The sequence below is a fragment of the Calypte anna genome, chromosome 6 (assembly GCF_003957555.1).
Source record: "Calypte anna isolate BGI_N300 chromosome 6, bCalAnn1_v1.p, whole genome shotgun sequence".
Lineage (NCBI taxonomy): Eukaryota > Metazoa > Chordata > Aves > Apodiformes > Trochilidae > Calypte > Calypte anna.
Genome location: NC_044252.1, coordinates 17,165,928 through 17,181,473, shown reverse-complemented (window position 1 = coordinate 17,181,473; position 15,546 = coordinate 17,165,928). Strand labels below are relative to the sequence as shown.

The 15,546-nt window shown below is 41.5% G+C and overlaps 1 protein-coding gene across 1 annotated transcript in view; it reads left to right on the top strand.

The window, feature by feature from the left end:
* ARHGAP22 (Rho GTPase activating protein 22) overlaps window positions 1–15,546 on the top strand; it is a 65,946-nt gene that overhangs the window by 48,986 nt on the left and 1,414 nt on the right. The window contains exons 3-7 of the mRNA XM_030453208.1: window positions 497–704; window positions 4,765–4,897; window positions 9,441–9,514; window positions 11,225–11,346; window positions 13,177–14,083. Of these exons, the coding sequence (XP_030309068.1) occupies window positions 497–704; window positions 4,765–4,897; window positions 9,441–9,514; window positions 11,225–11,346; window positions 13,177–14,083 (1,444 nt within the window). The remainder of the gene's footprint in view (window positions 1–496; window positions 705–4,764; window positions 4,898–9,440; window positions 9,515–11,224; window positions 11,347–13,176; window positions 14,084–15,546) is intronic.

The window sequence follows — 15,546 nt, the reverse complement described above, 5'->3', positions numbered from 1 at the left end:
ATCTTCTGGTATTTTCAAGATGCAAGAAGTATGGTACATGTTTTAGTAGGAAGGGCAATGTATTTTGAGTGGGTTTTATTCTGTGTTTTAATTTTCATTCGGAAATTTCAATTAAAGGAAAGGAAATAGAAATGCAAAGGGTGGTGGCAGATTGTTGTGATAGACAGTTTTAATGTTAGCAATCTGCTGCTTAGTGGGATCACAACCTGTGGGGCTGGCCTACTGCAAACTGTTGAAGGGCAACCATGTGACAGCCAAGAGGTGTGTTCCATAAAGTCAATGTAGCCTTTGTTTTGGCATTTTTTTGGACAGAAGATGCAATGTAAGTATGGGTACTTAATCCAGATTCAGCACAGTTGTAGATAACTGTAAATGTCAGCTTAACCCCACCTTCCCTGTGATTAATGAGGTGTAAACTGAGATAGCACAGAGGATGGTTTGAAACACTCTTAAGCAGGAAAAAAACCCAGATGTTTCTCTTGCTCTCTGTCTTCAGGGATCTTTGGACAGCGACTGGAGGACATTGTACAGTTTGAGAGGAAATATGGCCAGCGCTTGGCCCCACTGCTGGTGGAACAGTGTGTGGATTTTATTCGGGAACGAGGTCTTAGAGAGGAGGGGCTCTTTCGGATGCCTGGCCAAGCCAACCTTGTCAAAGATCTGCAGGATTCTTTTGACTGCGGAGAGAAACCCCTTTTTGACAGGTGAGTTGGTGTCAGTAAGTTCAGGCTGGTTTGTCTATGGCATGTAATACCTGTTAGGAATGGCCTTGCAGTGTCTGTCCTTGTTTCCATTGCTCTCTTCATCTAAATTGCCACTGGTGCTTTCACCTGCATGGTGTTGGGTGTGGAAGCCTTCATACGGCTAAGTGCTTGAGCAGAGGGAGAAACTGAGCCCATTACTCTAGATGGTGCTACTCCAGCATTGCATCTTAAGCACATATTGAATGAAATACATTGTTAGATTTGGGGGTGGGGTACTCAGCAGTTGGTGGGATCCCACCCTAGAAATAGATATGACAGAGGTGAAGCAGTTGTTTTATAGCTTTTTGTGTTGCACTCTCCCTTGCAGCAATCAGGGGCCCAGGGGCAATGTCTTGACTCTTCCCCTTCCTTTGTCATCAAGTTTCAGAATGCTCACACATCTTCTCTGCTGTTATGCATGCAATGTATAGAACTGGTCATCATGTAGTAGCAAAGTGCTTTTTCAACCCAGAAAAATTATTGGCCAGAATTATTTGTTTGGTCCACAATTTCAGCAGCTGAGATGGAACATCTATTTCAAAACTGAATATATCTCTTAATTTGCAACAAAACTTGAGTCAAATGTTTCTGAAATAAAAATGGGAGTTTTGTATTTTTCTTCCCAGTATAAAAATGTTGATGTAATCACTCCTTGCCTGGTACAAAGACATAGAAGCTGCCTGTTTGTCCTCCTGCCTATGCTGATATCAGGGAGCAGCAGATGCCAGCTGCTTCTCAGAGCAGGGAGACAGGAGCCAAGCATGATAACAAAGCTCTCAGAGGCAGTGACAGTCAAATGAATGCCAGGCAAGTCCATTGTGATGAGGCAGGTCCAAGATCAGGCTGGGTGATCTGTTTAGGAGTCAGTGTCCAGATCCAGATCAGCAGGGTCTGTAGCCAGGCACAGGGGGAGTTGTAGCTCTCAGTCTAAACAGTGGAGGCTCAGTTTCAGATAAGGTCCCAGGGGAAGAGTCAGCCCTGGCTCAGAGTGCTCCATCCAAGGTCAGCAAGGGAAGGGGCAGCATCTCCCAGCTGCACTATCTTAATGTTGGCTCTGAGCCCAGGCAGGCAAATCATAAGGAGGGTAAATGCTCTCGGGGCCCTTGCAGACAGATCCTATCCCACACTCTGTAACTCCCATTTCCTCCCCTTTCACATATGGAGATGTTACCCAGAGTGAAGGGCAGCATTGTGCTCACCTAAACAGGGATTTCAGAAATGGGCCCTGACCCTGACAGAGACCTTGAACTCCAGGTTTATTTGAATCCAAAGCCATTGTATAGGTCTGGCCCAATCTCCAACACAGATTCAGAAGTGGGATCAGAGCTAGGATCTTGATTTGGAGACCTGGCTCTTATTCCTTGCTGAAACTCAGTAGTACCACTTTCCCAGGTGATGCAGGCAGCACCTGGCATATTGCCAGCACATTTACCTAGGGGATCACTTTCCCTGATACTGCAACAAGTCTCAACATTGCCCGTAGCATCCTTGTCTACTGCTGCAGGAAGAGTTAGTGCTGGCAAGAATATCCTTAGAGTTTATTTGGAACATTCTTTTAATTCTTCCTTCCCCTCAACTTTCCAGACCACTCATCCTCCTTTCTTTGATTCTAAACCACAATCAGTATTTGCTCCCGAAATAGAATTGTCAAAAACTTAAAGAAAAATGATAAATTTTGGAATCATCAAATTGTCTCACTTTATCTTTTCTTAAGCAAAATCTTTGAATTTTTAACTTAATATCTGGATGTCCTAGAATTACCTTAATTTATGTGGAAGTGAACAGATTTATTTTGGAAAATGCTTATAATCTAGAACAGGAGTAACTATGGAAGGAATTAATTAGGAATACGAGTTTCAGTTTCATGTTTTACCTTAACCTAACCTATACTAACTTCAGTGTCATGAAGATAAACCAAGCCTCCCCTCAGCATTTTTAAAGCAGAAAGCACCTTTATTTTCACAGGCATTTGCAATGGTTAAATAGATCAGTGCTGTCTCACCTTTAACAGAGGCAATAAAGATCTCCATGAAGGAATGCCTGCCTTTTTGGTCTTTAATTTAAAATGTGATAACTGAAGGCTCAGTACATAATAAAAGGAGTCCAACTTAGGTGTACCCAAGCAGTGTGCCATTTGGAGTCCCCCAGTCTCTGCCTTTCAGTCTTTCCACCACCTCCACTTGGAGGCCCAGCTCATCGGTCTTGGATCTCTACAGCCACAGTCAGCAACACGGGAGAGGCAGTTCCACCCTGACTAAGTGAAATATATCTCATCCTAGAAAGCATAATTGTTTGTATGTGCAACTAAAAGTATCCATGCATGGCCTAAGATACCTAGGCAGCAGCAAATATTTTCTACAAGTGTGAAATCTCTATATTTGTTTCCAAATTGGATGCAGTCAAACAAATATCCTTTTTCTTTTCCCCTCTAGTTGCATTCAGTGCTTTTAAATGTCTTTTGTATCTAAAGTGATATTCCAAATGCTAGAGCCTGCTTGCCCCATGGTGGATTTCATCTTTGTGAGGACTGATAATTAAAATATTTTTAAAGGCTTGCTTTTCTAATTTGAGTTTTAAATGCATATGCCTGCATTTAAATGTATGCCTTATGAGAGGCCAGGTGTTGGTGTTCTGGAAGCATCTGCAGCAGTATGCTGCTACTGCACTTCCACAACACTGGGAGTTTGGCTGGATTTCACTTTGCCTTGTGGCTGAAACAATAACTTCAGCCAACAGACCTGAAGCTGTAGTCTGGGCTCTGAGTGACAGTCATATCCTCCATCCATGCCAGAAACTCCACTCTAAGAAAGAAAGATAGAGGGTACTGATGTTATCTGGAAAGCATTTATAATACATTATGAAATGAAAGAAACATATTATGTGAAACTCTGGCATTCTCAAATATGATGGAGGTGTTTAATAGGAATACCATTATCAGGATTAGTAGCAAGGGGTACCTGCTGGCAGCTTCCTGTTGTAATGTTACCTGGGGTTTTTTTGGCTGTGTGTTCCAAAAACAAAATGCTTTGAAACATACTGAGCAGAAGAAAGTCAGCTTTTAGATGGAGGTGAGGATTTGAAACTCCTGTGGTAACTCATGGGTTTTTCTCAGAGTTCTTTAAAGACTGTCAGGGCAATGGTGGATAGTGGGGAGCTGGTGACAGAGTCTGTTTAGATTTCCAACAGTCAAAACCATTGAGGAGGTTCTCTGAAAAGGTCAACAAAGTTGTATGACAAGAGACTTGAAATGAGGGAGAAATATTACCACACATCAAAAGCTTAACAGGAAATGGAAGGGAGAAACAGGTGTATCTTCACCATGGGACCTGACATCTCAATGCTAACTTGAAGCAAAGGAGAGAGAAGGGGGAAAAGAAGTGCCTGGAGTGGGAGAGAGAAGAAAATCTGATATTCCAGCATGGCAGATGAACTAGGAAATGCCAAATACTCCAGGCAGTGAGAAGATTTGTGACTCACAAGCCAGGCATCCACACTAAATGGCAATAGAGGTCCTGGAGGAAATACAGCTTCCTCCATTTTTTTCTTTGAATGAATGCCCAAGTCTCTTGGGAGCCTGGCCCATGAGATGCAGGTGGGTGCTGCTGTGGACAGGAGGGATCAGTGAGATGATGAGAGGTTATGTTTGACTGCAAAAGGATGCAGAGCTCTACTGTCAGTGCTACATGATTGCTGTGCACTTGCATAGACTGTATTGCTCATATTCCTAATTCACACTGGATGACAAACCACAGCACCACCTTACCTTAAGCAGTATCAGGGGCACATCCCTTTCACTGCCCATATTGCCTGAGATGCAATTATATCCTGACAAAATGGGAGATTTCCCTCATTCCCAGGTAGACCCTCCTGCCTAATCCAAACATGTAACAGAGCAGCAGCCTTCCATGTGCATTCTTAGTCTCTGTCTCAAAGAGGAACCTTGATGAACCCATCAAATGAAGAACATCAATCTTTAGGGTAGGGTGAGTTTCTAAATTTCCTTCCCTCTTCTCTATTACAGCAATACAGATGTTCACACTGTGGCATCCCTCCTGAAGCTTTACCTTCGAGAGCTGCCAGAGCCTGTCATCCCCTTTGCCAATTATGAAGACTTTCTCTCTTGTGGACAGCTACTCACAAAAGATGAGGGAGAGGTCAGTGATACTTCTAATCTACTTCTGTCTACTTTGAAAGTTGTTCCCAAGACTCGGTGTAGTACAACTTTCTTCTCATCACTCTTCAGGGCTGACTTAAATCAATGAAGTTCCTGGGAACCTTCTGAATTTTCCTGAAACCGTGAATTTGGCATTACTATCACACACTCCTGCTTGAAACAGGAGCTTTTCTGAAGTCAGTCTTGCAGCCTGGTGCTTCTTTCTTCTGAACAAAACTGTTCTGTAGTTTAATCAGGAAGAGATGCAAGGTAGGAGCTCTAGGTTCCTTCCCCAGCCTTGCTGTAGACTCGTTAGCAAGCTGTGTGAAGTCATTCCATTTTTCTGTGTTTTTAGTTTCATGCATCAGAACAGCATGTTCTGCATCCCAAAGTTTTTGGTGGATGGGACGTTGATCAGTATGATGATCTTTGTATTACTTAGAGGAAAGACACTACAAAAGCGCAGGTTAAGATATTATCACAAAATAGAGGAAATAATGCTATGAATACTTCACCAGAACCTTCTTCTGATGTTCCTCTCTTTGGTGTCCAGGCAGGGCAAAGGACAAACAAAAACCTCCAAGTCTGTGGCAGTCACAGAAATTTTGATTCACTGCTTGGGAGGAGAAGGATAATTTTCAATATGATTGATGGCTCTGTTTAATCCATAATATTCCACTTGTGGTGATACCTTTGCTGACTTCACAGGCACATTGGATCTAGTCTAATGTGGGTGGAACTATTCCACCTTCTAAAACAGATGTTTAAAGAAGCCGTAAGGGTTGTTGCTAGTGACAGCTAAAGAAGGCTATAGTCAGCTAAAGGTCTGAGGGCTTATAAATTGCAGATCACAGTTCTGTCTCTCTTTTTCTGTGTGGCCTCAAGAGCATGCTCACATCTTTGTCTCTGGTGGGAGCTGTTAAATCTGTTCTGTACCGAGAGCCAGGGATTCAACTTTAGTTCAAGTAGCAGAAGGCTCTGAGGATATTCAGTCCTTTATGATGCCCATAGGAAGATAAAAGGCAATTGATAGCTTGCAATTCTCTAATCAACTCTGAAAAAGCCAATTTCTGTGCGTGACATAGGATAACACCACAGATGGATATGCATTTACATCCTGAGCACAGCCACATCAGTGTGTCAGCACACTAGTGTTGTCTTTAGTAAGTACAGCAAAGCGTCCACTAGCTCCAACACTTGCTCATCTTCTGCCTTATCCTCAGTCAACTTAGGCATCTCTGCAGGCTGCTATGTTAGAGGCAGTACAGGGATTGATTTCACAAGAAACACCAACATTTCTACAGCAGTGGGGCTGGTTTCATTTTGGTCATAAGATGTGCAGACTGGGAAGTTTTGGATCCATTATGCACTGTTGCACAAGAGTAGAGACACTGCCAAGTTGGGCAAACTTAATTATATATCAATTGCTCAGCTTATTAACTACATACTTTGCCTGATTTTGCCTGCACAAGCTGCAGCAGTTTGGAAAGCAACATCTGTGTTGGTTTTGTAGCAGCAAGGCCAGACTCAAAGGGCTTGAAGTGCAGTATTCTCTTTGGATTAGAAAGACACTAATTGTATTAGAAGCACTAGAGAGCCAAAAAGAAAGCTTACAAAATACAGTACTGCCAATAGCACAAAGTTGTCTTGTTAAACTGCTGTTTTAAACATAACCTCTTTTTTTTTCCTCGGGAAAATCTGGAACCTCAACAAGGGATGTTTACTTTTTCAGAAAGGAAGGTAGATGCACATATCAAAGGTGGAGAGGCCATACGTGCACAGTAGCATGTGGAGCAGAATGTAGCACAGTCAGACCCAGCCTGTAGGACCTGACTCACCTCTCAAGTGGGAAGTCCCCCTGCTCAAAACTATGTTTTCATTAAAGCTGTAATTTTTTAGCAAAAAATGATAAGCAGGAAATTTTATTTGAAAAAAATATTTGAAAAACCCCACAATCTATTGTTTTAATTTGAAGTATTAATTAACAGTTATTTTTCACTTGGAAGTTTTGAATGAGACTTTTAAACTCAAAATTTATCATTTTCTTTAGCTTTGTACATTCACCCTCCAAAAAACCAAAATCACTTAAGACAAAATAGTGGTTCAGATAAAACTGATGGCACCACATCCTCCTACATTGAATTATTATCACATTTGACTGGCCTGATGTCAATCTGCAGCAAAAGACACTCCAGCACTGCCCTAAGCTTTGTATTTTTCATTCAGATTGCTCTTTATCATCATTCTGCACCAAACTTTCCTTTGGTATTGGAATGAAAACAGAAATGTAAGAGAGACCTTGGGTTGTGCTGAGGCCTCTAGGTATCTCAGCAGGACTGCAGCTTTAAAAAAAGATTTTATTCCAATCACAGCAAGCTGGGAAGAGGGATTAGAGATAAAAAAAGAATTAGACTAAGAATGAATGAAAAAAATTAAAATGTTTAAAAGCTCATGAGTCTGACCTGACTCGACATGGTAGTATTTTTGTCTTCTCTACTGCCTAAATTCCAGAGATGCACACAGCAGTTAAATGGGCTAAGCACACGGTTTCAAGTTTTTAAAAAGAGATCTGAAACTGGGTGAATATCTGAAATGTTGCTAATTTTCCAGCCCTACTAAAAGCTCATATTTGGTGCTGAACTGTTACACACATTGTGAAATCCTTGGGCTTGGGATCACTCCTTGGAAAGCATGCATCACCATAAATTAGACATGCTACATTTCCAAGGAGGTAAGAGTTGCTGAAAAATACCATGAAAAATGACAGTGCAGTGCCTTTATTGCTTGCTAGGCTACAGTCATAAGCTTAATCAGGGCTGTTTGTTAATAGCCCAACAATTCCAAACTTGTATTTTCCTTTATACTTTCACAGTGGTGTTACTGGGCTCAGCCTTCTGCCATCTACTGGTCAGGTGGTTGGTGGGTACAAATCTGTGGCAGAAATGACAAATGTTGCAGCAGGAGAAAAGGCTTTTTTAACCTACCAAGTGTACCTTGGCAAATATGAAGGTGCTCTCTGTGTAATACTGTGTTTGTGATTCCTCATGAATTATCATGGATAATAAATTTTTAGAACCTTCTGTTGTTTCTTTTAGGTAGCATGTATCTTTTGGTCATTTTTTCTATGTTCACATCTGCCTTCAGTTTCTGTTCTGAACCCCTCTTGCATCCAGAGGAGCCATTCAGAGCACCTGAAATACAGTGCCAAATACAATCCTTAGTTCTCTGTTTGAAATAAAACGAGTTAATAAATTCAAGATGTAATTAGGTCTGTTAACTAAACTTCGTCCAGTTCAACCTCCTCACTTGAAGGCTGGATGACCTGAACAACTGACCTGAACCTTCCCAAAAGTAGCAGCTGTCCTTGATTGAAATGTTTTCAGAAACTTAAAAAGGAGGATTGAAATTTTCAAAAGTGACTGATCTTTTATTGGTGTTTACATTGTTGTCACTGTTAACTGGCTTAGTTTTTAAGCTAATTGAAAAGGACTTACTGCTTTTAAGAATTACTTTTTAAGTGTCAGGTTTTTATTAGAGGAGGTTTTTTGTGCTGGGATATACAGAATAAAAAATTGGCTATACATTCAGGACCTTAAAGATGCAAGCAGGACTACAGGCTGCTTTCTGGATCTTTCTGACTTCTTGTGCCCAGAGAAGTCAGGCAAGAATCTGGCCAACAGATTTTCCTCTCTAACAATCCTTAATAAATTGAGGGAAGTTTGAAAAGAATGTCTATATGTGCTTCTTCAGCTTAGAACCATCTGCTTCTGGAATTTCTCCATCATTAGTGTTCATCACTGTTCCTAAATGTGTTTGAATATCTAGTTTCTCACAAAGGGTTCAGTTGGCTCAAAAAATAAGCAAGACCAGCATTGAAAGGAACAAGCAAATGAAGCCTGGGACTGTGGAAGGAGGATAGGCTTCTGAGTCAGAGGTATTCATTAGATAGTTCAAATAGCTTCAAGGTTTTAAGTCATTCCTCCAGCAGATGTTTCATCTTACACTTTACTAATGTAGAGACAGAAATTTTATGAGGAAGTATGTTACAGCTCAGAATGACTGCAAATGCAAGTAAGTAATTAAAAAGGAGTTAGTTGAATTGGAATGTCATTTAGCTTCTTTCAGAAAAAACTCTTCTGCTTAATTGCACTCAGTGCCTCAAAGTTTTGAATAACCTAGGTGCTAAAAACACACATTTGCCAGTACATTTATGTCAGTGCCAGTGGGCAGACTTTAAAGCCAAGCAGCCCTCACTAATTGAAGGATTTTACATCAACCACTAAAGTTGACAGGAGGATTTCCAGTGATTCTGAGAACTGAATTAAGTTCCAGACACTGGATTTTTGGTAAGGCATGAAACACTGGAAGAGACCCTTTTTAAAGCAAAGCCTCCTTGTGTTGCCATCTGTTATTCATGGCTTTGATTCTGGAAGAGGACTTTGTAGTACTGAAGGAACTCAGGTCTGCTCTGCAGCATTGAAGGAACTCACATCTACTTGGCATCATTTGTATTTATAGCTCTCCTTGTTTTTCCTGTCCCTCAGGGAACCCAGGAACTGGTTAAACAGGTGAAGAATTTGCCCCGAGCGAACTACAACCTCCTCAAATACATATGCAAGTAAGTAAAATTAATTAATAGTTAGAAAAGTCATTATGGTTTATGAGGCACCATCTTATATGCAAATCATTTACCCTGAAAACATGAATATTCAAGCATCATTTGAGTGTAAATTACTGCTCCTATTAAACATGTGGAGGTGAATGTGCAGCTGGCCTGAAGGAAACTCTTGGTTTATCCAAGAGCATCAGCCAAAAAAACTGCTGTCACCCTCAGCCTTGCCAGCAGGCATGAGTGATACTAATACATTATCTTGTTAATTCCAGAAGCACTTAAAGGTGAGTAAAAAGGGTATTTTTTCCAGGTACTGCACACTTGGAAGGTTATGACACAAGCTAAGGAGCAGTCAGATTAGCATCAGCTATACTTCAGTTGAAAGTGGGGTTGGGAGTTGCCTTCCTCTTAAGAGTATCAGGCACTTGTGTCCCCAGTTTTTGCAAAGTGGGATGGAATGTATTTTGGAAGCTGGAACAATCTTACCCTAGATACAACATATTGAACTATAATGTTGTATTCTACTGTTTGTAGTAATTAACTGCTTTATGACCAGTGAAATTTGTACATCTGAGGCAGGCTACACAAACATTGATGAAAAGCCCATGAATTATTCAACATGTTTCAAGTCCTTCCTAAGTGTACAGACAGATATAATTTCTGAAATGTATTTTCTGAATGCCTTAAAAAAATACTTTGCCTCCCAATGTACTCCTATAGCCATTTGTTTTAATATCTGAGCACCTCAAAACATAAATGGCAGAGACATACATGATTCTAAGAATGAGGAAGAGAAAGACAAGCAGAATTCATTTCTGATTTAGTGAAGAAAAGTGAGAGTTCATGGGTCTCAGAACAGTGTCCACTCCAGGGCAAAGCTGCAGAAAAAATGGGAAGGACTAAAAAAGTCACACTGAAAGTAAAAGCATTCAAAAATTCACCAAGTAGTGTAGAATGACAAGGAAATGTTTTTTCCTGCCAAAACCCATCCACTCTTCATAAAAATTAGCAGTAATTTAGGAAACAAAGTACAGAGTGAGACTGTTTACTTTTGAGGGTGCAGAACTGTATTTCCTGCTGTTGCAGGTTTGGATGTCATATTGTCCTTTTACAGCTTCTCTAATTATGTACAAGCTCTTTACATGTTTTTACAGCTTTTCTCTTACTATCACTCCTATTGAGAGGCTGTTCTAAATTACAAAACTATTAACTGCTGGGAATTTTCTGCACAGTCTGCCTGGATTTCTTCTTGTGCTGTCTTTGGCTTGCATAGTCTTTTTCTCATGCTGGTTTGCCCAGTTGTAGCATTCACAAGAAGTATTTGGTCTACCTCTTTATCTGTATTTTGCTAGATTCAAGCAAAAAAGCTCATTCCACAGGCTGCTAGTTCTAAGATGAGGAGATGAGTGAAATATTCTTTTACTTCTGTTACATCTATAAGTGAAAATGGGCAGAAGTCCATTTGTTTAATTGGAGAATTCCTCTAAAGATGTGAAAATCTGTACTTTGATACCCAGTAGGAGGCTGGATATCTGGTGGGCTGGTACCTTAGCCAGAAACCATCCTGTTCTCTCTTGTTCATACAGTAGGAGAAATGTGGGATTATTACTGAGGTTGTATAAGCACAGGACAAAATTGTTCCTGCCCCAAGCGCCTGCAGTCTGAGAACTGACTTATTCCTCTCCTCCTTTGATTTTTCTGGGGGGCCTTTTCAAGGTTCCTTGATGAAGTTCAGGCTCACTCCAGCGTTAACAAGATGAGCGTCGAGAACCTGGCTACAGTATTTGGACCAAATATATTACGACCCAAAATGGAAGATCCAGTGACCATGATGGAAGGTAGGTACTACTCTTGTGAGAACACACATAGATGTGAGTCACACATTTTTTTGGTAGCTATATCACTTGACTGTACTTGACTTGAGTCAGCAACAAGTCAACCAATCCCTTCCATCAGAGGCTGTAAAGGAATGTACCAGTTGGCCTCAGTTACTCCCCTTACCACTGGCCTGGGAGTGTCTCTCCTCTCCACTACATGGAGATGCATTTGCCTTGTTGCAAGTTGTTATGCAGAACTCTTTTTGAACCCACTGCTAATATGAATCTCAAATTTTCTTCAGGACCACGCTGATTTCCTCAAAGAGCAGGTACAAAAGTGTGGAGAGGGAAAAAAAAGAAAGTGCAGGAGCTGGGTTATCCAGCATTACAAAGGTGGTGATAGCTGGAACCTGGATCTGACTTCCCCTAGTGGCCAGATGGCCAGAGCTGATGAGTTTCTTACAGCCTGGACCAATAACATGCAGACCACAGACCTCAACTGTTAAAAAAAACTGTTAAAAAAAAAAAAAAAAGAAAAGATCCTTTTCTGATTATTGGATTTTTAGATATAATCATTACACTCATAAGCAGCAACACTGCAAACGTTTTGGTTTATTGTTAGTTGAGGATAGAAGATTGGCTAAATGGAAATAACAGAAACATGGGAAACTGGGCAATAGTTAGGGTTTTTTTAGCTTCAGAGCCATGTGAATCTGCTAAATCAACTGATGCATAAAAATACTGAATACTGCTGCCCATTCTTAACAAAAACCACTTTGTGTCTCTCTTCAAACATAAGCAATGAATTTCAGATACAAATTTCTGAGGTTTCACATTTAAATTGTTGGGAGTGACCTTATTTCCAGAGCGGTTTATTTCTCTTCCTGCACTTACAAACATAAAATAAAAGCTGTAGGTGAGCTCAGCACCTCTTGCTATTAGGCTGTACCTCACTATTAAATTCAGGCTCTTATCTTGAATCCCTAGATATATTAGTCTTATTCTCTATTTCAGATAACGATTAACGATAGAATTAATTATTCTCTCTTTTTAAGGTTTTTTCTTTTGCAGAAAGTGCTTTGTAATAGGTTTAGCAAGTCATGATCTCTATTAGTTCATAATTGTCTACTTCACTACTAAAGAACTATGACAACTTATTTCCATGGATTTATATAATTAATTGCAATACTTTCTATACACCTTCTGCAGGTGCTTTTATCATACAGGTGTCATACTTCCCCCAGGTTTGTCAATATATGAAGAGTGCAGCAAAAGGCCTGAGCTGAAATTTCTGGTTGTTCTTCAGTAAACTCAAGCTCTAGGCCTGTTAAGACTATGAAAGTGGAAGCAACGTAGTTGTGGAGACCTGCTCATTTTGGAAGCTGTCCAGAGAGATGCTCCATCAGGATCCAGTATATATCTCTGTACAGAGCTATGCTGTCCTGCACGGATGCACATGCTGAGATTGACTGGCTCTGAACCCTATTCCTCAGTATGGTACAGTTATGCCCTGTTTTGTAGGTGTCCTGCTTCTCTGCTATCCTTAAAATATGTCCTTTAGCAGCCAGTTTATTAATCATTTGATGCTGATCACTTGCCCACTGCTACTCAGATACATTCATGAGTTCAACTGACATCTGTATCCTTCACAGTCCCCGTTCCCAGCACTGGGAACAATTCCTATTTCTTGCAGTTCTGTAGAAATGCCAGAACAGTGTTTTCTGTAGACTCATTGCTGAGCATGGTGGCCACAGGCCCCACAAGGAGCTCACTGGGCACCTCACTGATAGGAAGCACCTGGGGGCTTCTATGATGTCTCATCAGCTGCTTGCATTTGTTTTCTGCCCACAGGTACCTCTCTAGTTCAGCACCTGATGACAGTGCTGATAAGCAAACAGGGGCGAATCTTTGCCATTCCTCAGGCAGATGTGCCAGGGGGGCTGCTGGAGATCAGACCCGTGCAGCAGCGCAGTATGGTGGAGTGGATCTCCGAGGAGGATGGGGAGGACAGCAGGTCAGAGAACAACAGGATTCCCAGACCCACGGATTTGCCTTCTACCAATGCTATGGTACTAGAAGCCACTCCTGGACTTGCAGTAAAAAACATTCCTTCACAGCACAGTGGCAAATTGGCTGAGCCTGCCAGCAGCCCAAACAAAAGAGTGCAGACACTACCTCCATGGAACTACTCCTTCTGCCAGCAGGGAGCACGGTCTGGGAGTCCAAAGTTTGGCAACTCATCCTTAGATAACCCCAGCCTCTCCTCCAGTGGGAATTGGTTGATGAATGGATTGTACTCCCTCCAAGGCCATCGCCATACAGCGCCTGGGGAACAAGTAAAAGACTCCTGTTCTGCCCAGAGACTCTCTACTTATGACAACATCCCTTCATCCAGCCTCTCTCTCAGCACACACAGTGTGGCCAGCACAACATGGTCGACATCATCATGTGAAATCTCCGTGGTGGACTCGGTGAGCAGCTGCCCAGCCTGCTGGGCCAGTGACTCCTCTGCTTTAAGCTCTCTCAGAACTGAATGGGTAACTCAGGGCTCACTGTCTCAAAGCGAGGTGAAGATTGCAGATCTGGAGAACAGCATTGACAGGTTTGAAGCATGTAGCAGCAGCAGCAGTGAACAGAGCAATATGGCTGCAGCTTCTAGAGACTCTGTCAAATGCTCTAGGGCCTTACAGAACTTGGTGCTGGAGCTAAAGGCAGAACTGAGCAAACAGAGGACTGAGTATGAGACTAATATCAAAAGGTAATGACATCTGCAGGGGGTCAAGGAAGTAATCTGTCAGTATTACCCCTGTTCAAACATGGGTGTGGGCTACCAAGTGTTCAGATTCTCAGACCTCGAGGGCAGTTGAGCACTGGAACAAGATCCCCAGGGAATGGTCACAGCACCAAGCCTGCCTGAGTTCAAGAAGCTTTTGGATGATGCTCTCAGGCACATGGTGTGAATCTGGGGGTGCCCTACACAGGCACAGGAGTTGTCGGTCCTGACGGGTCCCTTCCAACTCAGCATGTTCTATGATTTTATGACTTCTCAAACATTTATCTGAACTGTGCTCTCTTCCAGTTGGCCAGTTGATAAGGCAGGAATTTCGTTTGCTATGTTCCTTCTTTTTTTCTATGATTTCTTGTGCTGTTGGCTTGACAGCCTCTGCAGCTGGAGAGGATGACTATAAATGGGACAGGTCTCACAGGGCACAATAGCTAAGAGGAACATGACTAATAAACTAATAGTTTTGTAAAACCAGGCAAGATGCAATCAATGCCTCTTTGTATTAAACAGCTGTTCAGGATTACAGCCCAAATGATCTTCCTGTCGAGTCTAAGAATTTCAAGCCAAGTTTTTCAGCTCCCAAAAATTTTGCAAACTTTTTACCACATCTGCAGCAATTTAAATGTATGAGACAAGTATGTTCCTTTTGAGACTGCAAGAAAGACAAACTAGCAAAGAAGGGAGGTAGCTGAGCAGGAAAACTTTGGTCTGCCTCACTGGATTTATTGAAGATAATTTAGTCCCCAAAACTAATAATTAGTTCCCTCCTGATTGTACATGCACTTGTATGGTTTATAGGACTCAGTGTGTATAGCAGGGCATGTTCTAATGAAGGAATACAAGCTTTTCTTGGCACATACATAAGTGGAGAGAAAGCAGAGTCAGTACCTGCCTGGAGCAGGTAAGGAACACTTGCTGATGGAAAAGCTCTTATTTATCATCAGCTGCCCACTTTCTCTTGCTTAGTCAGAGGGAGACAAGCTTTATGGTCTCTCTATAACCAATTTGTTCCAGAGCATTTCCTCCTCAAGTTTAGTATAATTATCAGGCATACTCTGTTAAGTTTCAGTAATTCATGCTTACCATCTGTGACTTTAAAAACTGGAAGTATCTTGGAAAGGACTAATATATTGTGTCTGTAGAAATGCAGTAAGTACTGTGACCCTGTAATTCAAACATGGACAGCTACTTTAGGCTGCTGTAGCTGACCCCTAAACTTTGTGGTAGAAGAAGTCAATTGCTAGTTCAGAGCTGCAGGATTTACCAAAAATGTTACTAAGGGATGAAGCGTTCTAGCTTCAATAGAGTCCTTTTCTATTACAGAAGACAGCAATCTGGGTGATAAAAATCTGTCTTCACTGAGATGGGCAGTTTTTTGCAGACGTAGTACAAATTTCTGTTCACTCATCAGTGTAGCTTTTATTCTGCTGGACTTG